Raw genomic sequence first — 27,383 nt, 5'->3', positions numbered from 1 at the left:
TGATTTTGTGTGAACACTTTATAAAGTTTGTGAATTTTTCTTTTCAAAGTCTGACGACAGAGCCTTCATATCCATAAAAGATTAATTTATGAAACAAAATTTTCTCCGTTGTTGACATTATCTGAATATAAGCCACAATATATGATAAACTTCTAAAAACAATAATTATAATGTAGTAGGAGGTGCTTAAGCTCTCTTTCATGCTTGTAAGACAAATGGTATCTAAATAAAATATATTCCTCACCTAAATATTTAGTCTTATCAAATTCAAGGATAAGAAACATTGTCATCTCCTAGTGTTGTTTTATATAAAACAACTTGACAAAAAATGAATAAGTAGCAAGCTTAGTGTAATTGCTACAGACAGTCTGAGCTCTTTTATATTCTAATACTAATAAAATCATTTATTAAGGATTTACCACATTCCAGACAATTAAGCACTTTCATTAAATTATTTATTAAATTTTCAAACATTCATGTGAAATTAAATACATTTATCCCCCACTTATTTTTTGAATGATGTCACCAGGGTACAAAGTTAAGTTACTTGTCCAAGGTCTTAAAACTAACTGAAATTTTCATGCTAAACTGTCTTTCAGACCAGTCTTGAAAGCACATCAATAACCACCATTTTCTTGTCTGGAGAGATCACACAGTAGTGAATAGGGTGTTTGCTTTGCACATGACAGACTCAAGTTTGAATCTCAGCATATGTGGTCCTCTAAACCAGCCCAAAGTCATTCCTGAGCACAGAATCAGGAATAAGCCCTGAGCATAGCTCTACCTACTTGTACCCCCTCCCCCCCACAAACAGAAGAACATTTTCTCTTGCTATTTAATTAAGCACTACCTTCTGCTCAGGCCAAAGTTCTTGGTTCTAAGAAAGATTCCCCTATGCTTCCTATTTGTCTAAGTACTTTCTCGAGATACCTCTTCCTTTCCACTCATCTTCCTGGGTATCATAACACACAGAGCCCTTTCTCTAGGCCATCTGTATGGTGTGTCTCCTCAAAGCCTCTTTTCATTGGCAGAAATTTTGAGCATTCAGCATTCTAGTTAAAATCTCCTATACAAAAGCTAAGTAATAGTAGAAAGACTTTGAGTAAAGACACCAGATCTAAGGTTCTCATGGCAACGAGTCCTGGTAAAGCAGAATACTTCTTTCATTAATCCAGGTTTCAATAAATTAAAATCCTTTCAATTTATATAAAAGGTATAATGGGATGGCCTCTTCCAGAACCACTTAATATTAACAACATTATTTAAAAACAGGCAGTTTCTTAGAATATGAATAACATGGGCATTTTCACAGAAACCGACTCTCATTTAATCCCCACAACAACCTGGGGAATTATTAGGAACCCCATGCTATTGATGAGAAGAAATTGGGACCCAGAAGAGTTACACGATTTATTCATGATCAATCCTTAAAGTAATAAACCAAAGAAGACTTTGTCCACCAACCTCTAAATTCAGTGCTCTTTCACAAAGCCAGTTCTCATGTCAAGGAATGTCCTGATGTTCAGAAAAGATCACATATGGTTGAAGCCCAAAAGGTGTTGGGGACCCAGAGTGATCGCATGGATTTGGGAAGGAGGGGAAACTGGGCTTGAATTGGGGTAGTATTGATCTCCATGGGTTAAGGATGTTGTTCAGGTCTTTCACTCCTGTTCAGTTCTGTTTCTACCCCTTAGCTTAGTATGGGGTGAGACTACTGGATAGGTAATATTTTCCTCACAATAGTGATAACCAGCCTTTGAAACATATTGAAAGCGACTGTATACAACCCTCTAGAGAGCTGTCAACACAGAGAGAAAAAAATATCAATGGTAGCTACTTTGAATGGTTAGGGACGTTCTTTCAACACTCAAATATAAAGATTTTGATAGCTAAATACAAATTGGTGAAGTCTGTTCATAGTTTACTCGCGGTAAGCTTGAGGGATTTGAGCTAAGATATTTTGTCTATTTAGTTTGCTATATAATTTATGCTACACAAAAATATCCCTAATAAATGTATCTGTGAGGATCTAAAAGGATCACTAAAGGCTGGGCTGTTAATCTGTACACTCTTAAGCATTTGGAGGCGTTACCTGAGTGATTTTCATGGGGTGAGGATCAGTTGAGTTCTCTATGATCGTCACAGGTTCTGGTGCCTTCCAAATATTGCCCAACACTGTGATATCCACATCTGCGTCATCACTGAAGGAATTTTCTTCCTGATCTCCCATGTCCTTCACAATAACTACCAACTGGTAGAAAGAATTTTTAGTGGGATCCAAATCCTTAGATCCTATGGGAAATAGTTAAGAAGAGGACAGGGAATGTCTCTGAAGGTGACACAAAATCTAGTTCCTGTTTTCTGACATAGTCCTATGTCCCTTGACATACCTTCTGGGGTAAGTGAAATTCCCCCAGTTTTGCTGTCGATCTGAAAATACATGATATCATTAAACTTGGGAAGCTGGAGCATAATTTTATAAGAAAGCTGGCCATTGGGCGTGGCTGGATCATCCAAATCGGTGGCATTTACATACAGGAAGGGTTTTCCTGTTAAACAGAACATAACCAGAAAGGAAAAAAATATTGAGACCTAAATCAATCAAACATACTTTGACCTTCTAAAAAAAACATAGATAAAGTAGCGAAAGGTACCATAATTCATATTAGTATAATTTTTTATTATTATTTTCCCTTTGCTGAAGATTATTTCTAAAAATCTGAGTCTCTGAGACTGCTTTCAGGAATCAATGGAGCAAAAACATACATGTGAAATACTTATTCAAAGCAGGAGATTATTTGAAAGATTGTAGCCTAAAAGTTCACCAAATTAGGGGCATTGCTGAGTTTCAGATTTCATGTGCCATCAAACTTTAAGAAACCAATCCTTGTTAATTTTTGTGACTGTGTAAAAACAGAGACTCAGTTTTCTATTGTAGTATGTATTCCTACACTCCTCTCTTTTCTAGCTACAACCTGTGTGAGTTTTTCCTTCCTGTACTTCAACCCAATCTGCAGATAGTAATTGAACAAATGCAGAAGGACACAAAATACAATTTTTCTCCAAAAATTAGACATTAGAGATATTTACAAAGATTAACAATGACTTCCTTCTCTATAAGTCTTTGTGTGTTTGAGAATAGTCGCTTTTTATTAAAATGTTTTTATTTAAAATAGCTATTTAAATCCTCAGTCTTAATTTCTAATACTAAATATTAAAAGATATAGGCCATCTTGTGAGATTATTTGTTTAGTTTTATACAAAATTTCTGTATGATTATCAATAACACCATTAACTCTTAAAAATTCACAGTAATAGTACCTATAAAATTGGCAAATGTTACAAATCGAACTTTCCCCCCCAGAGAGACAGTTATTAAACTTTGACCAGCATGTCACCAGATATATAATCCACACAACCAGAAGTACTTTTAGTTCTTAATTATTCTTAAGAGGATATGGGAATCTTGGCACCAAAACATTTGAGAACCACTGTTCTAGAAGATTTGTTGGTAAAGAGAGAAATGTAAGACCTGAAAGTTTTTTCCAAAACTTTTAAGCTGTAACCTTACTTAGAATTAGGAAATTCTCATTACATCAGATTAACATTTTAAGCTATCTAAAACCACACTATTTAAAAAAAAATCTATTTCAGACGAATCTTATTTAAGTAATTTTCTGTCCCATGTTTTTATTACTATGAAATTTTCTTTACACATATATTCTTCATTGTAATGGCATTAAGATGAATAAATTGCTGTTCCAAATATTTGAAATCAGAAGACTTTGTCAAGTCATTTAAAATTTTTATCACTGCAATGTCACTAAGAAACAGACAATAAACTCTAATGTGTACAAGGGATAAAAAGAAGCATTCTATAGAAAAAGAAACGAATATAGACAAGGCAAATTTTCAGTTATGAAAATAATCACTACTCTAGAAAACCCTTTTGGTAAAGTAAAAAGGATTCTGGAATATTAATTAATGAATATTTTACAACTTTAGAGTCAGGGATAGTGAAATTACTCCACATAGTAAAGTGGAAGGAGGCAACTGAGCAAGTCCCAGTGAAGTTGTCGTGTAAGCAACACGAAGGAGATGTTACTGGGGCCTGCTCGAGGCAATCGAGGAACAACAGGATGGTCGTGATCGTTGTGATTGGAAGTTGGGTGAATGATTGGTCCAAGGAGTCAGAAGTCCCAATGTTAAGTAAACATGCCCTTGAGCAATGGGATAATAAAAAATCCCAGAAGATTGCATAAAATTTAAATAATATGGGAAGTGCTTAATGTGTGATATAGTTGCGGCTACTAGCAGTGCAAATATACACTCCTGTCTCTCCATCAATAGTTGCAGGATCCCATTACCTGGACGAGAATTCTGTCTTACTGAGACTTCATACTTTTTTGGAACGAATTGAGGTTTGTTGTCGTTAATGTCCTTCACTTCTATGGTGATGGTAACTGGACCCTCAACTGTAACTCCCTGGGCATTCAGGGCTGAGACCTGACAATGCAAAGAGAAGAAAATCACTCTGGGGAGACCGAACTTCACATTTACAGTCAAATGTCACTTGAATGAAATTTACATCCTAATAATCAATAACCAGGTGACTACAGAAGGGAGAGTCACCCATGAAAGCTCATTTTGAGCCTTGATACATTATGGGTCCTCTCAGAGAAATGTGACTAGTTAAACTGAGTTTTTCTCGGCAGGAAAAGAAAACCAGGATGCAGAATATGTTTAACCTTCAAGGTAAATGCCAGGTCCTCTTAGAAAGTTGCTTTTGCAGGATTCCACCCCCCGCCCCCAAAATGCCACAGCATTTTATTCTCCCTGCCCCCTTTTAACTGAATCACAGTGAGACAAACAATTATAAGTTTTCACCAGTGTACACTTCCCACCACCAATATCCCCAGTTTCCCTCTTCTTTCTCTCTCTCTCATTCACGTATAGAAATTTTAGTATGTTAGTAGTCAACTTCTGCTGCTAGCAGAAAGTTCCAGAGTTCCATACAGATAAAAAATTTTCTTGCTCTTTTGTTCCGACAATTAGATAACTGCCATCTCTGGATACTCAGATATAAGCCATAAAAACTAGGAGAGGGGTGTGTGGAGAGAAAAAGAGTTTCCTTGGGTAGCTTCTGGGTATTTTAGGGTTTTGATTTTGGCTACTTCTGCTGCTTATAAGGGAATTCCATTCCATCACCGATGCTCCTTTCATTTGGGTCCAGAGCCCATGCAACAGCCACGGGCATATCCCAGTGAAAATATCAAAGAAGCGCTGAACTGGTTTTGACTCAGCGGCCTGGGCATGTGTATCTGGGTGAGGAATGCCTCGTGGGGAATGATGGGTTCTCTCGTCAAAAAGCCCAAGGGAAGGGAAAGAGACAGACACAGAATGATTTCTCACATCTGCAGGTTAGAAACCCAAAACATAGTAGGGGAATAACTAGTGCCCAAAGATAATAGAGAACAGGGCCTTAGTAGGAAGCTTGCTGCTGTGGGGTGGGTGGGGGAGGGACCACTGACAATGACAGGGACAAGTGGTCACTCTGGACAAGGACTGGGTACTGAAAGGAGGTACATGGACTCTGCGTCAGGCTGTTTTGACTTGGGGCGCCCCAGAGGGGGGGCGGATGAGAGCTCTCCCTGCCCCAAGGGACCCAGCCTGGGCACCCGACCACCACTACCCAACCGCTGCCACACTCCACGCCTCTTTCCACATGCTCGGGCCGAGTCTCACGCATAAGTGAACATATTCATGAACACATCATAAGACACTCCCTACCCATTTTCCATAATTACCACACACACTATATATCTATATATCTATATCTATATCTATATCTATATCTATATATATATCTGAGAGCCTGGCAAGCTACCGAGAGTATCCTGCCCACACGGCAGAGCCTAGCAAGCTCCCCGTGGCATATTCAATATGCTAAAAACAGTAAAAACAGTAATAATAATGGGTCTCAGTCCCCTGACCTTGAAAGAGCCTCCAATACATTGGGAAGGACGAGTAAGGAGAGGCTGTTAAAATCTCAGGGCTGGGATGAATGGAGACTTCACTGGTGCCCACTCGAATAAATTGAAGAACAGGATGACAGTGATACAGTGATACACACACACACACACACACACACACACACACACACACACACACATACCCTATCAGTAACAATATTGTAAACCAAAGTGCCTACAGAGATAAAATAAAATAATGTCGGGGGAGAGGGGACAGAAGGAGGGAAACTGGGGACATTGGAGGAGGTAAGTGAGCCCTGGTGAAGGAATTGGGGTGCAAACATTGTAACCCTGGCACCCAGTCATGAGTAATTTTTGTAACTATAATTCATGGTGATTTTATCAATTAATTTTTCCAGTGACAGAATAAACAATTCTGTGGGTCAAAAAATGTCCAAGGTATAGGGCATCATTGCCATGCCCCTCTGAATTTGAAAAGGGAGAAAAACCATGTAAGATTTCCAAGTGTTCCCTTAAGGTCAGGGGACCTGTGGCAGCGCGATTCTCTCAAGGGGGAATGTGCCAGTGACACTGGGGAGGGCTAGGGGCTAAGGTCCTGGGTCTGGCCTCAGTCACCTGGAGTACATGAAGCGGTCTTGTCTCCCGGTCCAAGGTTTTATTGGAATACAGAAGTCCGTCCGGTTGTATCTGAAATATTCCATCTGTATCCCCAGTTACTCTGAAATCCACAGCAGAAGGCCCGGCTTTAAACTGGAAAAAGAAAAAAAAAGTTTGAATGAAAAATCCTTTGTAATTTGTAGGAGGTCACCAACTCTAGAGAAAGTTTTCATTATCTATGTGTGTGTGTGTGTGTGTGTGTGTGTGTGTACATATATATATATATATTCATTTATACTATTAAAAGTTTGGTAGCATCGCTTCTCAAACTGTTGGCTCAGATCAAGTGTGAAAGTTTACTAGCCTGTTAGACATGTGTAATTCAAAATACTTTTCCCTCAAAAACAATTTATGATGTAATTTAAGATGACAAGAATTCAAATGGTTGCTAGTTGGATGAGATTTCCTGGAATCTAAGAAATATTTTTAAAAGGTAGTTTTATTATGAGGCTAAAAGTATATTAATTCTGAAATTGTGATAAAGGTTAATAAATATTTTAATAACAATAGAAATTTAAACATGGAATTAACTGGATAACATTATATATCATAATCTTTTCATTGCTTTTCTGATGTAAAATAACTATTATCCATGGACAGCTATAGTCCGACGAAGAACATTAAAATAGACAATTCACATACAAAAATGGATATAAAATTTGTCTAACCACATGAATATTTTAATTCTTTTAAATATATTTTATTAACAATTAAAGACATCCAATGTTTATAAGTCTACAAAGAGTATTTTATCAGTGAAAATGTTAATGTACAATCTTTTAAGAAAGAAGCTGAAGCAAAACATATCTGTAGCCTTTAATAACAGACATCACTACATTTGTCTCTTAAAAATTGTTTGTTTGCAGACGACACCTGGCGGTGCTCAGGATTTCCTTGGATTTCTGTGCTCAGGGATCACTTCTGGCTGTTCTAGGAGGATGCCAGGTATACATCGTATATCAGGTATCTAACCTAATCTCTTACCTGTGTACATGGAGACAAGCACCCTATTTGCTGTACTAGCTCTCTGGCTCCATAAAGAATACTTTTTAAACAGTAAACTACATGCATGTAGTATAAGAAACTTTAAAAGACTGGCAAAGTTGAAAACTTCAAAGAAGGAGGAGGAAGAGAAGGAATAGGGAGGGGAAGGAAGAAGAGGGAGGAGGAAGGGAGGAAAGGGAAAAGGAGAGGGAGAAGAAGGAGGAGGAGGAGGAAGAAGAGATAGAAGACGAGGGAGAGGGAGAGGAAGAAGGAAGAGAAGGAGAGGAAGACAGAGGAGGAGGAAGAGAAGTTGAAGGAGGAGGAGGAAGTAAGTAACAAAATGATAATAAAACGTAAAATTGATTAAAAAACTTTAACATTTAAGATATATTTTATCAAAAGGGGTCAGGAATGCTGGAAAATTTTCAGAAACTTGAAAAGCAGCCACATGCTCTCAAAACCCACGGCGTGTTAAGAAAACTATTGACAACAATAAGAACAAAGCTGTCTAGTGCTTTGATTTTCCCTCGTTCCATTGTTATTCAGAACGTCTTTCACTACTCTTGAAAGCCAACCATGACCATCCACCCGTGGCTCTACAGGGTTGGGAGCAGAACTTCCCAAAGGCCTCATCTGCAGAAAATTGTCCTTATCTGACTTATCTAAAACTTCTCTGGAAATCCTCACCAACGGACTTCGTCTTCATTTGATCCCATTCATAGCTTGAAAGATACAATCCACCACCATCATCCCAAACCTGGTATTTAATGAGAACAATTCACAGCAGTTCTTTAACATTGCAGTTGCCTTAGGAAGCTATAGGAGTTAACGCAACTAACTAGTCAAAATCTTGGAGGGAGAAGCTAAGGACTGAAATTTCCCTGGGGGCATGGACAATGTTAAACTCCAGTGAGTGTACCTTCCCCTACCCCCATCGTGTTTGTGCGTGCATGTCACACACACACACACACACACACACACACACACACCACACACACACACACACACACACACACACACGTGCTGAGGTAATCCTGATGCAATGCATTCAGGGATTCCCTGTGAGAAAAGGAGAGAAGGTGGCTAGAAAATGTCCTGACCACACTCTGGTCTTGATGTAGGCAGGCAGATAGGGAAGGCCCCTCTCAAGGCAATGGCAGTAAATGTCCAGGGAAGTCACAGCCCTGACCCCATGGACCCTGAGAAGGCTAGACCCCTACAGAGATGACAGCAGCAGAAATAGAGAACAATTAAGGACTTTGAAAGAGATTCATCAGATCAGAAACTTCAAAGCTGTTACTTTGACACCTGACCAACCCTCACCTCTTTCAGAAAACTCTAGACTAACGCATCCTTAAGAAAAGAAAAGAAAAGAAAAGAAAAGAAAAGAAAAGAAAAGAAAAGAAAAGAAAACAGTCTTAAAGGCCATTTCCAGGTTTCTTCACCTTTGAGGAAGACCAAACTTTCCCTTGAGTAGCGATAGCACAATGGGTAGGACATTTGCCTAGCACGCAGCCGACCTGGGTTCGTATCCCAGCATTCCATATGGTCCCCTCAGCACCCCCAGGAGTAATTCCTGAGTGCAGAGCCAAGAGTAACCCCTGAGTATTGCCAAAAAAAAATCTGTTTTACTTCACTCCTTGTATACTCCTGAAATTCTTTTCTGCTAGACAAGACAAGAACCCAGTAACCCTGGGTCCCAAGTGACGGAGATGGATTGGGAGAAAATGACCGTCTTTCTCCCTGCTTTACAGAAGTTACCAGTGGGGCCCACCAACAACAGTCTGAGACACCTGGTAAATGCGGGGAAGAATCAACTCATTGCTGGGAGTCGACAGACAGTCAATACACATGAGCAGGGCTGTGGCCTTCCCGGGAGAGATCCAAGACCCGAATCTCTTACTTTTATTCTTTGAGTAAGTGAAGGTCATGGACGAGTTGAAAAATGCATGGCATGTCATTGAAAATATATCCTGATGTACTCAGAGAACCCCTCAGAAGAGCCAGGGAACTTACCAGTTCATGACTCTTAAAAAATCTCTGTTCAACGATCACGGCTCAACAATCTAAGCAGAAACTTCCAGGGCCACATACAACAAAAAATACATTAGTTCAGGTAACTTAGTTTTGTTTTGTTTTTTTTTTTTAAAAAAAAAGGAAAAACATGCCCTGTGAAGAAGGGAAATGATATCTAGAGTTGTGTTATTGAAAATATCTAGTTTCAATAAACGATTGTGAGATGTGCAAATAAAAAAAGAAATGAACTAAGTGGAGCAAGGAAAACCTCTTCAACAAATGGCATTGGGAAAACTCAATCGGTCACAGGTTTAAAAACAAAACAAAAATCACCTCAGATCTCTATCCCACACGATGCACAAAAGTCAAATCAAAATGGACTAAAGGCCTCAATATCAAACCTGAATCCATAATGATATTGAGGAAAACATAGGTACACCCCTTCATGTCACTGAAGCATCATCCATGACTCAATGCCATTTACCAAGCAAACAGAAAGATAAACAAATGGGAATACATCATGTTAAGAATATTCTGTACCACAAAAGAAATGGTGGCCAGAATTCTTTTAAAAAGAGTTGGAGAAAATATTTACTCTCCTCCCATCCGACTAAGAGTTAATATCCTAGATAACATTTTTTCATCCCCCATTGCCATTCTCATTTTATACATGTAAAACTTAACAACAACAAAAACAAGCCAATCCAAAACTGCAGATCTGAACAGAAACTTCCTCCAAGAAAACATATAGATGGCCAAAGAATATAGAAAAAATGTTCTGAGTCACTGATCATCAGGGAGATGAAAATCAAGACAATGCAAATTAAATCACTTCAAGACTGGCACACACCAAAAAGAACACAAACAACCATTGCTGGCATGGATTGGGAAAAATAAAACCCTCATCCACTGCTGAGGGGAATGTTGCCTGGTTTAACCTCTTTGGAAAACAACCTGGACATTTCTCAAAAAACTAAGAATTGAGCTTCCATGTAACCCAACAATTACCCTTCTTAAAATTACTTCTTAACATCTACATCTAGGGCCCAAAAGTTCTACTCAGAAAAGATATTTGTGCTCCTGTTCTTTTCAGCACCACTCACAATAGCCAAATCTATCTATATCTATATCTACATATGTATATATACAGATTTGGTATGTGCATAGTTATGTGTGTGCATATATATTTCCATATAAGTGAAATACTACTCTTATAGGACAGCGGGTAGGGCGTTCGCCTTACAAGCGGCCAACATGGCCGACCCGAGTTCGATTCCTCTGCCCCTCTCGGAGAGCCCGGCAAGCTACCGAGAGTATTCCATATGCCCGACACAGTAACAACAAAGTCTCCAATGGAGACGTTACTGGGCCCGCTCGAGCAAATCGACGATCAACGGGAGGGCCTTTACCTTTACCTTTACCTTACTCTAAGAAAAGATGAACAATGTAAAATCTATCTATCTATATATATATATAATGTATGGGTACATGTATTGTTTATGTTATCTTTGACTTTTAAAACTGCTACCATTGTTCTTTTAAATCAGAATATATTACATAATGTTAAAATTGGACTTTTTGTTTAAAAATGTAAATTATAAAATCCAATAATACTACATCCAAATTCTGACTTGTGAGGTTTGCTTGGACCAGAAGTGAGCCTACGGTGACACTCTCTGCAATACTCCACCTTGGACGGGTCATCTAAGGACACTTGTCCGATGCTTTTTAATTTCACACCTGCATTTTTCCACTTTTTCTTTATGGTTGTTATTCTTATTCCAAAATATCTTCATTTATCACTTCTTAGGGCCTATGGGCAGCTGAGATCACGTGCTGCACATGGATATTTATGTCATACCAAGTCTCCATGGGCACCAGTATAAGGAAGATTCATTTGTCCATCTCTAGACCATCGTCTGCTGGACATCATCTGCTGGACATCAACATCTATCTTCCCACAGATTACCGTACACTCAACGAACCTCAGATTTACTCATTAACTTTTCCTCAAAACTTGGCTCACTTCTTTCTCTTGCTCTCTCTCTCTCTTTTTCCCATCTTCTCTCTTTTACACACACACACACACACACACACACACACACACACACACACACCACTAATTATCCAGTATCCAGTGAGACAAGCTAGAGACCTACCTCTATTATGCCCCCACACCCCAAACTCTTAGGAGATCACTTCTAGTAGGTGTGACTTCCTGCCTTGCCTCTCATCTCCATCCCTCCAGTCTCCAGGAAGTCCCAGTGGACTTCCTCAAACCAGGCTGCCCCCATTTCCCACTGCACGGTTACAAATAGTTATCCAAAAGTGCCTCCATCCTTTCAAGTCAGGCTCAAGGTGCCCATAGAGTATGCACAAGCAGAAATCTGAACTCGACCCTCCTCACAGAATCTCAGGGGATGCCCCTCAACTTGCAGGAGCTAGGAGACCTCGCTTAATCTCAGTAGGAGATGAACTGGACTCACCATCAACTGCAACACCATCTTCCACGCGAACCCCAGGACCACCAGTTGTCTCTGCTTGCTGAATGCTCTTCCCCTCCCCCCATCCCCCCACCACCTTGATTTCCCCACACTATACTTAGGGCCTGCTCTCTGTTTGGGAAAACTTATTCATCTTTAAATGCATTGCTGACAAAGGGGGAGATGAAACATTTTTTTTCATCATCCACTGCTATTCTTATTTTATATTTTCTCACCCTTTCTCTCCTCTGCGTCCTACGACCCTGAAATCAGTACCCTTCATTCCATGGGTTTTCTTTTTTGTGTTTTAGTTTTGATTTGGGGCCTCGATTGGTGATGCTCTGGACTGACTCCTGATTCTGTACTCAGGGATCACTCCTGACAGAGCTCAGGGGACAATATAGGGTGCCAAGAATCAAACTCAGATTGGCTGTGTGCAAGATAAGCATCCTACCCATTGCACTCTCTTTCTCTGGCCCATGTGTGTTTTCTCATTATTTTCCTTCTACTACTCGTGTTTACTGGATGAAGGGGAGGGCATCAGGGCACTTTCTATCCAGAGGACCCAGCACAGCACCTTTTAGATATTGGGCACTTTAAACATTGTTTTAAACAGGAAATGGATGTGGGTCCAACCCAGTCATTACCAGAAACACACGAATGGAAAGGCTCAAAGTATGAAACCAAATGTGTGGTTACTGAAAGAGAAAGGTAAAGTGAGAGCTGGTCATTCAGGTGAAAAGGGTCAACTGGACGGTGAAGGAAGAAACTGGACTCAGAGTGAAGTATATACAAATACTGTTTTATGATGATGTCCACTCAAAACCCATAGAACTGATGTTAACAAATTCTTCTTAAATGTAAGAGGGCTTACAACTGAGTGCTCCCTAGCAAGCAAAATAAAGAACCCTAGGTATGAGGATACTTTGAGATCCTAACCATGTATCCTTTCTTCTCCTCTCCAGTGTGTAGCCAGAGGAATCTTTCTTAACTAGAAGTTTGATTCAAACCCTTTGCTTCAGGGAGACCGACCTGAGCGTCACAGGAGGCTGGTCCTCCTGTCCCGCAGGCTCACCCCCTTGCTTCCCTTCTGAGTGCTCAGACAAAGGGCAAAGGCAGCTCTCAGCCCCTTCTCTGAAGATAGAAATTGCCCAACGTAAGTATCTGCCCTAAGAGGTAGTTGAACCATCTTCCAATGTCTCCAATCTCTGCTCCTATACGGGGTAGGAGGAATGATGGGCACCCCAGAATTCACCACTCAGAGACCTAAGTAGCTTCCTGGGGATTGCTGGTAAGTGAAATAGTTTGGTTCCCTCCCTCTCCATTACATTTCTTTTCTGCTTTTTAAAAATAAATACGGAAGTTTCGTTTTTCATTTTTAATAAGACACCATGGTTGAAAAGGCTATCTGTCGGATAACACTGTTTTGTCCTTCCTCAGGTAGCTTAGGTTTATCGGGTCACACCCATCAAAGTGCTCCCAAGTCACTCCCATTCTTTTGTTTATTTGTAACTACTTCCCTATGCTCTCTTCCCCAAACAGTTAATCAGCTTATTTCCCTAATCAGTTTCTGTTAATTTGTAAGGTCAGATCTTTCTAGGACACTGAACTTGTATTATAAGTTAATGTTGCCTTTCTCCTCTCCTTATGTCGTTTGAATAGTTTACTTTAAGGCAATGTCCTTTTGTAAAGACACAAGAAGATGATTAATATTATGCTTTCGTAACTTGGGATTTAATTGGCTTCGAATATTATTCATTCCCAGACATCTGCTTTCTCAACTTAAGCCTCAGTTGCCCTCACTTCCTAGCGCCCCCCAAAGCAGGGTCCCAACAAGGGACTGGATGGAACCAGGGCAAGCGGTAAGCTATGTGCTACCCTGGCATCAAGATGGACCTGGCCAAAGTGCCATAATTCTTAACTATAAGTTAAGAGTTTGATCATGACAAATGCTTTCATGATCCAAAAGTAACGATTAGACTAGGTAGGACCCTGCTAGGAATAGGAAAGACTAATCTGGCCTGAGCACTGTAGTCTGAGATCGGGATGACCCCAGGAGAGCAATTCTATAAGCTTACTGCGTCTCTTACTGTGTCCATACAAAATGATTAATATTATGAATGCTTGTATGTTTGTTGGACAAGGAGAGGAGAAACACACCCATGAGATTCCACCCTTGGGTGGGTGGTCCTGCTGAAAGAGAATCTGTCCTAGAAGCAGCATCCCCTGAGGGGAAGAACTTCAACCATATTGATTGTGAAACCACACCTATGTGTAAGCCCAGCCCCTCATGGTTTGGGGATTTAACTAGTCTGTAAGAGTGGGCTGGAGGAGAAGGAGAAGATGGAGATCCAGAGTCAGAGCCAGAAAGAGAGAGGGGTTCCCGATCAGGAGCCGGGAGAGAAGAAGAGAGAGAGAGACAGGAGTGAACGGGGATGAGAACAGCATCTGATCAATCAACCAGCTTGGCCCTCGTTTCCTCCACCATCTGCCCCAGGGCCCGGGCTGCCCTGACTGGGGGGGTGGCCCGGGCCCCCCAGAACCTGGGCAGCCAGGGGAAGAGCCATCGGGGCTACCCCCTGGCCACCCTTGTAGGTTTTTACAGCTATCCGTAGCTGATTTTTAGGCACACAGTGATCTGGAACTAATCCCACCACAGTGTCCACTTCTCTTCACCCGTGTCCAGTTTGGTTGCTGGGGTTTAGATCTCCTACTTTCACTCCTGTTGACGCTGCAGTTTGGATCTATAGCTGTACCTCACCCCTACACCTCTGATGGACCCAAGGCCCTTGACCGGCTCCATTACATTTCTAGGATGACTTCAGAGCCCTTTAGCACAGAAATATCTTACTCCTTCCTAAGGCCTCCCCTCCAGACTTTGCACAGATATGTAACAAAACTATACAATTTTGTCTTCCCCAGCATGCGTTGGAGACCCAGAGGTGAGGACCAGGAGCTGGGCTGACAAGAAGCGGTGAGGATGCCCTGCCCAGAGAGGTACCCAGCAACACCCCATCGCTTAAGTGACAAACTCACAAACTAGATGCGTCTATGGTCAGATATCATCATGAAAGAGACCAGAGACTGGTTCCACTCCTGCTGTAGGTTGTGGGAGACCCCCACATACACCACACTCTGTGTCGAGTGGGGGTGTCCACGCAACTGAGCGAGTCCCAGTGAAGTTGTCGTGTAAGCAACACTTTACAATGCCCAGGACACCCTTCTCTCCATAGCTCCTGCAATCCTTCTGGATTGAGATCTGCCCTGCCTCTGTTTCACATGCTCCTGTACAACAGATCAAGGAACGAGCATCCACTCCGAGAACCTGTGAAGCCAAGATGCCACCATTACCTGAAAAATGACTTGACTCGATTCTTGGCCTTCATAGACAGTAAAGGTCATAGGCTCCAGGGGACCACTGAACCTTGCATATGCAATTGTCTGTTAAAAAGAAAAGAAAAAAAGAGTGAAAATTAGCTATCCATTTTTAATGTATATGCATCATGTGGAGATGTTAAGACTTCTAGGACTGATATAGAAAAATAAGATTTTTTTATATATATATTTTAATTGAACCACAATGAGATACACAGTTACAAACCCAGTTGTGATTGGGTTTCAATCATATAATTTTCCAACACCCATCCCTTCACCAGTGCTCATTTCCCACCATCAGTTTCTCTCCTGCTGCCTCCCAACCCTGTCTCTGTAGCAGGCATCTCTCTCTCTTTCTCTCTCTCTCTCTCTCCCTCCCTCCCTCTCTCTTTCCTTTTGGGCATTATTGTTTGCAATACAGATACTGATTATCATGTTTATCTTTATATCCCTTTTCCTACTCTCAGCACTCAGTTCTTGTCCAGAGTGATTTAGTGATTTTTTTTCTTTTTGGGTCACACTCAGCTTTTTTGGAGGTTCTAGCAGGGGAGCGCAGCTACTCATATAAACTCGACCGAAGACCGGTCCATCTCTATTTCCACTCTATTGCAGCTCCTGGAAGCGCGGCCGCATTCATGGCCACATGACATCTTATTATCTCATTCCTACTTTGGACAACCTGGCAGGCTACCGAATGTAACTTGCCCACATGGCAGAGTCTGGCAAACTCCCCGTGGCATATCCAACATGCCAAATACCAGTAACAATGATGGGTCTCATTTTCCTAAGCCTGAAAGAACCTTGAATATGGCACTTTTTTAAAAATCTCAGGGCTAGGAAAAGGAGAGGTTACTGGGGCCTGCTCGAGGCAATCGACGAATAACAGGATGGTTGTGATCGTGATTGTGATCGGGTCACACTCAGCAATGCACAGGGGTTACTCCTGGCTCTGCACCCAGGAATTACTGCTGGCAGTGCTCGGGTAACCATATGGGATGCTGGGAATCGATCCCGGGTTGTCTGCCCTACCCACTGTGCTATTGCTCCAGGCCCTAGAGTGATCATTTCTAACAATTATTTTCATACTGATTGCTTCTCTATCCTAACTGTCCTTTGCCCTACAAACACTTGTGGAAAACTTCCTACCATAGACAGTCCTCCTGGCCCCAAAACACAAGATTTTAACTTGACGTAAGACCATTTGAAATCTAGTCAAAACAAGCACAAAGGGCTCTACTTTTAGAAAGGATTCTCATCACGTCAGGATGGCTCACTGAGAGTATTGCATTACCTTTCTCATGGGACCATCCGAGCAATCCTTTGCACGGATGCTAGTGGCTTGCACATGGCCAACCTGGGCCATGTATGGTACAAATGAGACTCAGCAAATCAAACATCTTGCTGGAATATGGACCATAAGTGGTTGACATAGCGGGCACTTGGTTTGAGCTGAAGGAAAGCTCAGGATTTCCCCACGCTGCTACTCTGCCCTCTAAATCCTACATTATTTTATACCAGCTTTACACCTCTCCCCATTCCTGTAAGATTATAATATAGTACATTTATGGCAGGAAGTTCACAGTCAACCTGAAGAACAAGTGAATTTATGAAGAACAACAGCCAAAAAAAAGCCTGTGAATGTGTTTTGGTACAGTGCTAACTAATCACATACGTGCAAATTCCACCAAATTTTCATATCAATTTAAACATAATTTTTTAGAAAAAAGATCACAGTTTTATTTATTCTAAATTTAACTCATTTATTTATTTTCAGCTGGCAGCACCTATCTGTGGTTTGGTGCTCAGGATCACTCCTGGTTGGGTTTAGGGGACCATATGCGGTGCCAGGAATTGGACCCAGGTCAACCATGTGTAATCCTGCTGTGTTATCTCTCTGGTCCCAGAAATAAAGGTTGGGCCAGATAAATGGTAATATGGTTGAGTGTATGCAAAACGAACACAGGAGGCCTGAGTTAGACACCTGGTCCCCTCAGCACTGCCAGGCTAACTCCCAAGCACAGAGCCAGGCAAATAGATAAGCGCGGTAGCAGTGTCCTCCCATTGTTCATTGATTTGCTCGAGTGGGCACCAGTATCATCTCCATTGTGAGATTTGTTGTTATGGTTTTTGGCATATCGAATATGTCACGGGCAGCTTGACAGGCTCTGCTGTGTGGTCGGGATACTCTCGGTAGCTTGCTGGGCTCTCCGAGAGGGGTGGAGGAATTGAACCCAGGTTGGCCATGTGCAAGGCAAAAGCCCTACGCTATGCTATCCCTCCTGCCCAAATAAATAAATAAACAAATAAATAAAAGCTGACTAACATTCAATAAGCAATTTGGGAAAAAATGAAAGGGAGAAATGTTTACTTTAAGCAGAAACCCCGTGTCAGTTTTCAAATCCAAAGGCAGGTAAGTACCTCTACAGTTATCCAGTCCGGGCTGGAAGCTCTGGGCAGAGCCGGAGCGATAAGAAGAGCTTCCACTTACTAAACTCACATATGCCAAGCCCTGTCCTAAGCATAGTCACGCTGACAATAAGCCTGTAGGGGTAAATATTGCTACAGTTAGATCCATCTTACAGGAGATGAGATTGAAAGACGGAGAGATTCAGTGATTTGCTCAGCTAATGGAAGGAAGCAGTGTTTACATGGAAATTCCTGAAACCATCTTTCTGAGTCACCTTCCACCAAGTGGAGCAAAAACTGGCCAAAGCAAAAACTGGCCAAAGTTATACCTGACAGGAAAGACAATACAAAGGGACTACAAGTCCCACTTCAATCCAAGTGGGGACACTGGGAGCCTAAAGGCAGCCCTGACGTTCCTTCATCTCCTATCAGGACTGACCTCTACACAGAAACATGAAGCAGAGGTTTGGCATGAAGGGAGGAGGGTTAAGCTTAAAGCCAGTCCTAGAGGGACTCTCTCTGGCCCAGGGATCCAGTATCCTGTTCCTGCCCCCTCTCTCAGGGTGGCTCTTTAGGTCTTCTTCTTGTGATGGGAATCAGGGTTAGGATGGATTGAATTAGAGATGTGATTCAGGACATTCATAGCTTTTTGAAGATAAATAGGCAAAACCCCAAAAAGTAAGAACTTGGGAAAAGTGAATTTGTTTCCTAAGGACGGCAAGAACAGTCTTGCCATGGGCACAATGGGAATAATCCCGAAAAATAAGTATGGGGTTATGAAAGTTATGAAGGAATAGATCCTACACTCCATGCCATGGTTTATTAAATTTTGACTAAACTAAAACTGATTGTGGGAAATAGTAGCAGTATATGAGAGTGAAGAGAATTGTGGGATTTGGTTCTGTCTCTCTCAAAGTTACGACAGACCCTTAAATTAGCTGCAGCCTCTCTGCCTTTACGAAGGCCAGCGGGTTCTTCCCCAGCCTCCTTTGCAACTAGGAAAGTAATGAAGTAACCTAGTTTGCGTTCATGAAACAGCAAAGGAAGCTTTCTGGAGAAAAGCAGAAGACTGGTTGGGCTAAAGTTTTGTTTTCTTGATGAAAAATTACAGATAGGGGAGGCCAGAGAGATAGTGTAGGGATTAAGGCTTTTAGCTTGCATGCTGCCAACCTCAGTTCAATCTTTGCGCTGTTACAAATGATCCCCTGAATGCCTCTGGGAGGGATCCCTGAGCATAGAGCCAGAATAACCCTGAACATGACCCAGTACGGCCCAATCCCCTTCCCCACATGAAGGAAAGACGTGGCAGTCTTGTTCTTCTCTCGCACCTGTTCTAGTTGCACAGCGACTGCACGTCTGCGTCTGTGCCATCACGAAAGCACAGGCGCCAAATCAGCAAAAAAAAAAAAAAATGATGAATCAGTCTCATAAATAAATCTCGGAACAGAGAGGCACATTGCAGAGATGCGTCCTCACCCCATGCCAGGTGAGGGGGCAACTTTTTTCAAGTTCTTACTTTTGGGGGGCAGGCTTGGGTGGTGATGGGGAAATTCAAAATAATGGTGGAGGGAAGGTGTAATGGTGGTGAGATTGGTGTTGGAATGTTGGATGTAATAAATTCTTGTGAACAACTTTATAAAATGAAATGTAATTAAAAATAAATAAAAATAAAAGTATGGTAAATCAAAGAGAGAAAATCAAGTCTGTGAAAATACCACAGAATTGCTCAGTTGTCTAGACCACATACTTTGGCTTCCTATCACCTGAAAAAAATAAATCCCTATTTATTGAAGATGTATAAAGTCAGACTCCTCCTGTCTCTCTCTTCCCCCCTCCCCAAAGGGACTCTGAGTTGATGCCTATCGACTGCTTCCAGCTACTACTTAAGCCCCTTAATGGCCCTGATCCAGAGACACACAAAAGAATCTCAGAACTGAGCATCTCACTGCAGAGATCTCTCCAGACCCTAATTATTAAAATTTTAGAATTCCAGGAGCAACATCTTATGCTATTCATAACAAGCAATACAAAACTAAATTGTCTAGCTTTGCCTTTTTTGATAGGTTTGAGTGGTGGCGGGAAACTTCCAAATAATAAAATACTGGGACTGGTGTCTAAATATTGAATGTAATCAAAGTAGAGAGAGAATATTGTGGATGTTGTCTACCACACAGGCAGTGGAAGGGTTAGGATGGCGGGAGGGATACTAGGGACTTTGGTGGTGGAAAACGTGCACTGAGAAGGGTTGGGTGTTTGATCGTTGTATGACCAAAGTCAAACATGAAAGTTTTGTAACTATCTCACGGTGATTCAAATTAAATTAAAAAATAAAAAATAAAAAAATATGAACCAAAAAAAAGAAAAAAAGTCAGACTCCTTATTACTTGTAAGGAAAATTGTTGTTAACTGAAACTATTTTATATAGCGACTTCTAGCCATCTCTTTCTAAGTTAGTTTTCCTAAGGAACTCTTCATCCCCTCCACTTCTAAATCTTTCCCAGTTCTATAGGTCCCCGGGAAAGGACAGAGTAGGGTGTGGTGTCCACGTGTTGCTGTGGTTGGTTCAAGACCAGGATACTGCTTCTTCCAGGACTTAGTTGTCAGCTGCTGACATCAGTTTTCTGCTCACCTCAGCAAGCAATCAGCCCTCCAGTTGATCACGCAGTGAAGGCAGGCATGGAAAAACTATATGAGTCATGCAAATTTCATGAACCATCATGTACTTTCCCTCTCTGGAAATAGCTGGCTCACCTATCAGGAAGGAGGATTCTTCTCTGTTGCAAGGTTCAAAGTTCTATCAAGGCCAACGAATCTCTCTCCCTTCCCATTAACTTGATTATTTGGGCAATAAAGATTTCAAAATGCCTGTGCATGCTCTGAGTCATGAAGGCTTTCTGAGTCACGGCCCAGTTGGTCAGAACTGGAAAGGACAGTATAAGAGGGAACAAGAACTCCTTCAGATAGGAGTCACATGGAACAGAGCCCCCCATCTTGGGGAAGAGTTGAAATGAAGAGAGGATGGTGTAACTGGCATTCTTTAGTGTTTCTTGTGTGCCAGTTACAGGACAACCCGCCTATTATTTCTTCTGATCCTCAGCAATGTCAGGAAAGTATCTCTGAGAAGTCCCCTAGCAGTGCCTGAGCCACTGGTACTGCCGTAGCAGAGAGTGAGCCCTACGGGACTCCCAAGCCCACCACTGGAATCACCTTGTGACACTTTCCCTCAGATCAGCAGACAGGACACAAACGCTGAATCCACCTGCCTGAAAATTGACCTCATCGAACATTCCTGAAAGTTTTTCTCACTGATTATATAATATTTAAGCCAAATTCTCCTTCCTTCTAGAAAAATCACAGTCCCAGAATTTAAAAGAAAAAGACTCTAAAATAAGGAGATTGTTCCTGCCTCAGCCCTCAGTCCCTTTTCCCCGAGCCCTGGATTGCATTGTAGTTCTCACTTTAGGGTCCTTCTGGTAAATACCCACAGACGTATTCCTCAGCATCCCTGAAAGCCAGTTCTCAGAAGCCAGCAGGAAGCCGCTCACAGTAAGGAATAAATGGCAGGCAAGCATTTTAAATTGTTCTCTCTGTTAAACAAAGCCTTATGTGGAAGGCAGGTAGTTCCTACTAAATGTCAAGTCTTCACTGGAGAAAACTGGGGATTAAAAAGTGGAGACAGAGAAGAGAAGGGCCCTGTCTCACTGCACTTCCCCTTCCTCAAAAACATTCTCTGGCTCTCCGGTGATTCAGGAAGCTTCTTGTACATATTCCAGAAGGTGAGAGTAAAGAGAAATAATTATTTTTTCACCCTTTTCAGAAATATAAATATACATATATATAAATATATATCCATATATGAATATATGTATTATATACACACATATATACATCAGCTTTTATTAGGGTATCTAGTCTGAATATATATCACTGTCACTGTCACTGTCCTCCTGTTGTTTATCAATTTTGCTCAAGCAGGCCCAGTAACATCTCCATTGTTACACTTGTGACTGTGTTTGGCATATCGAATATGTCACGAGTAGCTTGTCAGGCTTTGCCGTGCGGGCAAGATACTCTCAGTAGCTTGCTGGAGTCTCTGAGAGGGATGGAGGATTTGAACCTGAGATGGGTGAGTTGGCCGCATGCAAGGCAAATGCCCTACCTGTTATGCTATCGCTCAGGCCTGAATATATATATATATTTGATGCACTAGAATCTGTTCCTTCAGGGTCCATTCCTTTCATAAATCCATAACCATGTGTTTAATTTCTACTCTGTACCTGGCACTGTGCTCTCTCTGCTGAAGTTGCAAAGTATTGTGACTAAAATACAGTTTCTTTGTTATGGAGTTCAGGGTTCATGTGATATATTCACTACACATTTGAAATGCTATAGTGATAAAAGAGCTAATATCGATCGGGTGGTGAGACTGTGTCAGACACTGATTCAAGAGCTTTGCAGATGCATTATTCCATTTCATTCTTCCAATACCCACAAGGCTGGGGAGACCCGTTCCATATGGCAGGACACTGAGGATCAAACCTTGAGTAACTCAACCAGGTTCTCACCACTTGTAAGTGGATTTGCCCAAGTTTGAACCCAGGGCTGGCTTTACCACTGACCTCTGACAATGTAGGTTCATTCTGTAAATGTTTTAAATTCTGTTGGCTCTAGGGGGCTTCTAAGACTTTAACTTGGACATATTATAGGGTAATCCCAGAGAGAAGGAACTAAGATTTCAGGCATAAGTTCCTGATAACTTTGTTGCATAACACAACAAGTTGCTTGGCAACTTATAAGCACAGCATCTGCCCTTCGGTCCTCCTTGAGTAGGTAAGGTGATCTACACACTAGCTTTCTGAGAAGCCTGACCCTCAACAGGGTTAATTCAACAACTGCCCAGAGACCTTTTACTCTAGAACTGTAAATCCTAGAAAGTAGAGAAAAACGCTTTTCTTTAGATATTTTGGTGATCATTTTTTATGGTTGGGGGGTCAAACTTAAGAGACAGAGACTCATACATGTATCAATACATTTTCCTTTCCATATTTAATATAATTTCCGTTCAATAGGAAGAGCCAAACCTGAATAGCTATATTTGGGGTTTTTTCCCCCATTTTTGTGAGACCACACCCAGCAGTGCCCAGTGATCACTCCTGCCTCAATGCTCAGGGGCCACTCCTGGAAGTACTAGAGGGATCGCATAGAGTGTCACAGAGAGAACCGAAGCCAGTCATATGCAAGGCAAGTGCCCTACCAACTGGACTATCTTTCTGGGCCCCACAGATAGGATTAAACCTCACTTTTAAGAGATAAGGGGAGAGGACCTCCTCTTAGTTCAAGAATCACCATCATGATCATCCTGTTGTTTGTTAATTGCCTGGAGCAGGAACTAGTAACGTCTCCTTCGTCCTAGCCCTGAGATTTTAAAAAGTGCCATATTCAAGGCTCTTTCAGGGTTTGGAGAATGAGACCCACCATTTGGCATATTGGGTACGCCACAGGGAGTTTGCCATACTCTGCCGTGTGAGTTAAAGAATAAACTTATGATTTGTGATCATTTCACCTAAAATATTCATCTGGGCAAACCATGTGTCTTTTACACACAGTGGTTTCATTTTGATATATCTTTCTGCAAGTGATAATAAATAACCACTCTCTTCCTGAATCGGAGTGAAACAGGCTGAGAATATTCCAGAATAAATGACAGGCGTCTTCATCCCTTACCAAAAACAGTGTAAGGAGGCACAGGCAGTGCAGGGGGGCTGGAAACATGGTGTTGATCTTTCTTCAAACACCTGAAAAGGAAGCAGAGATAAAGTGATTAGTCACCAAATTGTTAAAAGTAGGCATTTCCTGCCAGAAAGAATCACTAGAAGGGCTGGAGCAATAGTACAGCGGGTATGGCATTTGCCTTGCATGCGCCGACCTGGGCTCGATTCCCAGCATTCCATAAGGCCCCCTGAGCACCGGCAGGAGTAATTCCTGAGTGCAGAGCCAGGAGTAACCCCTGTGCATCACCAGGTATAGCCTAAAATAAAGCCAAAAAAAATTAAAGAGTCACTGGAAGCTATTCAGTTATAAATCTAGTAGAATGGGTTCCTTGAAGGCCAGCTTCTCTTCTGGATAGAGCAGCTCAATCTTACAGAAGTTCCACGAGGCTTCATCCACAGCAGTACACACATTAGTGTCCCTGACACTCACAATAGTTCTGTTTTTTTAACTCCTTCCTTTTACTATAATCTTCTTCACTGAAGGGTTAAAACAATAAGCAGTAAGAGTAACTTTTGCCAAGACCATACTTTCAGGGATCATTTCTATAGGATGTTACTAGAGAAGTTTCTCTGATCATGTAAAGTAAAAGTAAAGTAAAGGCCCTCCCGTTGATCGTCGATTTGCTCGAGCGGGCCCAGTAACGTCTCCATTGGAGACTTTGTTGTTACTGTGTCTGGCATATCGAATACTCTCGGTAGCTTGCCGGGCTCTCCGAGAGGGGCGGAGGAATCGAACACCGCTCTGATCATGTAGAGCACAAAAATTTGTAAGTCTGTACCTCACTGTGTTTCACTAATAAAAATTTTTTAAAAAAGGAGTAAATTTTTTCCTCATCCTATGAATGAGGAAAACATCTTTTAACAAATGCCAAAATAGCTAGATCTTGGACTTTTTGTGGTTTTTAAAATCAGCTCTTCATTTGTATGATATTCCTCCAGCAGAAAAAAAAAATCTAATAAAGTTTTTACAAGACTTTATTTAAAGACCTCACAGGCCACCTCAGGTTCTCCTAAATTACATATGCAAGTACAGTTGGAAAAATATATGCACATTCTTACTCCAAAGGCAATTGAATAAGAATCTAAACTGTGCTTATTCTCTTTTGTTCAATTTGATTCTTCCTTTCCTCTCCTGGCTTCCCATTTCACAAAATTACAATAGTCTTAAAATCAGTTAGGAAGGGTTGGAGAGATACTAAGAGGATGCAGTGCTTGCCTTGCAAGCAGCCAACTCCAGTCCAAGCCTTGTCACTGCATACAATCCCCAGAGCACCTCCAGGAGTGTTCACTGAGCACAGAGCCAAGAATATGACCTGAGTCCAGTTGCTGTGACCAACATCCCCACACCTAAGATCAGTTAGAAAGATGTGCCCGTGATGTTAGATCCATTTCTACAAGTAGTATAGCAAAGTTATTGTCTATCATAATTTTGCACTACTAAAACCAAACAAATAAAACAACAACCAAAAAAAAAAAAGGGAACCAATTCTCTGCACAAAGATTCCAATCATTTTATTATCTCTAGAGACGATGAATGAGCTTGGATGACTTTGGCATCCTTTTCTTTTAAAACTTTCTCTGCATTGAACATGCATTACTAATAGAATCAACATGAAAGTGGTTATTCAAATTCTAAACCCTTAAAAAAAATTAGACCTTGAAAATCTGAAATGCCTTACGCAAGACGTATTTGAATTTTAAAAATATAAGAATACTTTGCATTTTAGTCTCACAAAAGCTGCAGAAGACAAAACTAGACATGAGCACTTTAATTACTTCTGTGGTAGATTTATGGTGGAACCCAAAGAAAAGAAAAACAACGTGATACGGGAAGTGGACTCTGAATCAGGACCTGAGCTGGAAACCCAGGTCTCGGTGGAAACATCTCCACCACAGCCAGTGCTATACTACCCATCTCTCTGGGCCTCAGTTTCCTAAATAGAAAACATGTAACAATGGCATAACAATCAGTGTGTGCTCTTGAATTTCTCCTGAATCATGTGATAATGTAGGGATTGTGATTCTTATTTCATCTATGGCAAAATGAAGGTTCAGTCAAGAAATCTGCCGAAAGATGCAGAGCTGGGAAATGACATTGCCAAAGTTATATGTCCAGACAAATTTGTCAAAGTTCAAAACCTTTTTCAACTTTTTATCCCAATGCCTTCCTATTCCCTAGAAATTGTGATGGCTGCAGTTCTCAGTAGAGATAAAGGTAGAGATGTAGATGGGTAAATTACTGCCTTAATTTAAATGTTTGTTTCAAGACACCGTGGATATTTTTTAAAAACGAAGAGCTGGAGCTGAAATCCATGGGGACAATTGGCTTCATAAATCCTGTGAATGATTAAAAATTAGCTTTTGCAACAGAATTAAATTGGGTCAATGCATGTAAACATCATTTGAGAATCGGCTCATAAATTTTAATGTGAATGAGACATTTTTCTACTGCTTTAGGGTGTTTATATGATTTGGAAACATAAAAACAATGTGAAATAGATATAAATGAATAAATTGGGATGCAATTATGTTGGGTTTTGTTTTGCGACTCTTGTTTTTGTTTTGGGGGCCTATATCTGGCGGTGCTCAAGAGTTCACTTCTCAGAGATCACTCCTGGAAGTGCTCAAGGGCTGTAGGAGGTGTCAGGATCAAACTCGGACCCCCCCCCCCCCCACACCAAGTGTGCATCCAACCCACTGAGGTCTTTCCCTGGTTCACGACTGTGGGCTTTTTATTTAAGTGGTAAAATGAATGTGCTGGACTATCAACCAATATTTGCTCAAGGATAGGTAAGATAGAGACAATAATGACACATTTGGGAACTTTTCAAACTTCTCAGCATTCGAGAACTTTCCAACGGTCATCTCAACGTCCTCCTCCATCCTTATCGCCCACTCCCATCCCACACCCAGTAATGTTACCCACAAGGTTGGACTTTGTACCCCAAGCCTGTTCTCCCGAGTTGGCCCAAGGCCGAGCCTAGAGTCAAAGACAAATCAATTCTTGCTTATTAAAATTGGATTGAAGTTACCCAAACTCACTATTGCTTTTCCTAATGTTTACCATCAGTTCATTTGTCCCGAAAGCATCTGCTGTTATGCAAAAGCTTATATTAAGTGCTACAAACACTGCTAAGACCTGGAATATCAAAATATGGGTTTCTCTTCATGAAAAATTCTCCTGTTTTTGAGGAAATACGTTTTGATTTGCTTTACCTTTAAATGCATCAACAGGTTTGTACTTAGTAAATAGGTTAAGAAATGGTTTTATCTAATTTTCTCTACGTGAACTAATTTTGTAAAGTCCTTTTACACTTCCAAAGTCATATAAGTTGAAAAGCAGAAAAGTAAAATAAAATGCAAAAATAAAACAAATGCTCTATTTTAGTCAGAAATCCACACAGCCACCATTTGGGCTGTTTCAAAAGAATCTAAAAAATGGAAAGTTGGGAGTGGAGCGATAGTACAGCATGTAGGGCATTTGCCTTGCATGCAGTCGACCCCAGTTCAATCCCTGGCATCCCATATGGTCCCCCAAGCACCGCCAGGAGTAATTCCTGAGTGCAGAGCCAGGAGTAACCCCTGAGCATCGCTGGGTTTGACCCCCCCCAATAAAAAGTTGTGATACACTTATTCTTTTAATTTATCCCTCACAAGAAATTCCTTTTATTTCCAGTGAGAAATAGAAATTTCTTTCT

The 27,383-nt window shown here is 41.2% G+C and overlaps 1 protein-coding gene and 1 pseudogene across 1 annotated transcript in view; one reads left to right on the top strand and one right to left on the bottom strand.

Moving 5' to 3' along the window:
- Positions 1 to 23,686, bottom strand: part of CDH17 (cadherin 17) — a 51,055-nt gene extending 27,369 nt beyond the window's left edge. The window contains exons 1-6 of the mRNA XM_056112532.1: positions 23,639 to 23,686; positions 15,485 to 15,574; positions 6,609 to 6,743; positions 4,368 to 4,506; positions 2,391 to 2,549; positions 2,093 to 2,292 (exon numbers count right to left, since the gene is read on the bottom strand). Of these exons, the coding sequence (XP_055968507.1) occupies positions 2,093 to 2,292; positions 2,391 to 2,549; positions 4,368 to 4,506; positions 6,609 to 6,743; positions 15,485 to 15,574; positions 23,639 to 23,686 (771 nt within the window). The remainder of the gene's footprint in view (positions 1 to 2,092; positions 2,293 to 2,390; positions 2,550 to 4,367; positions 4,507 to 6,608; positions 6,744 to 15,484; positions 15,575 to 23,638) is intronic.
- Positions 23,687 to 24,203: 517 nt separating this feature from the next.
- On the top strand, positions 24,204 to 24,281 carry LOC130022740 (uncharacterized; annotated as a pseudogene).
- The last annotated feature ends 3,102 nt before the right edge of the window (positions 24,282 to 27,383 follow it).

This window comes from Sorex fumeus, unplaced genomic scaffold, assembly GCF_029834395.1.
Source record: "Sorex fumeus unplaced genomic scaffold, SorFum_2.1 ptg000002l, whole genome shotgun sequence".
NCBI lineage: Eukaryota > Metazoa > Chordata > Mammalia > Eulipotyphla > Soricidae > Sorex > Sorex fumeus.
The sequence above is the reverse complement of the archived record's forward strand: the minus strand, read 5'-3'. Positions and strand labels throughout refer to the sequence as shown.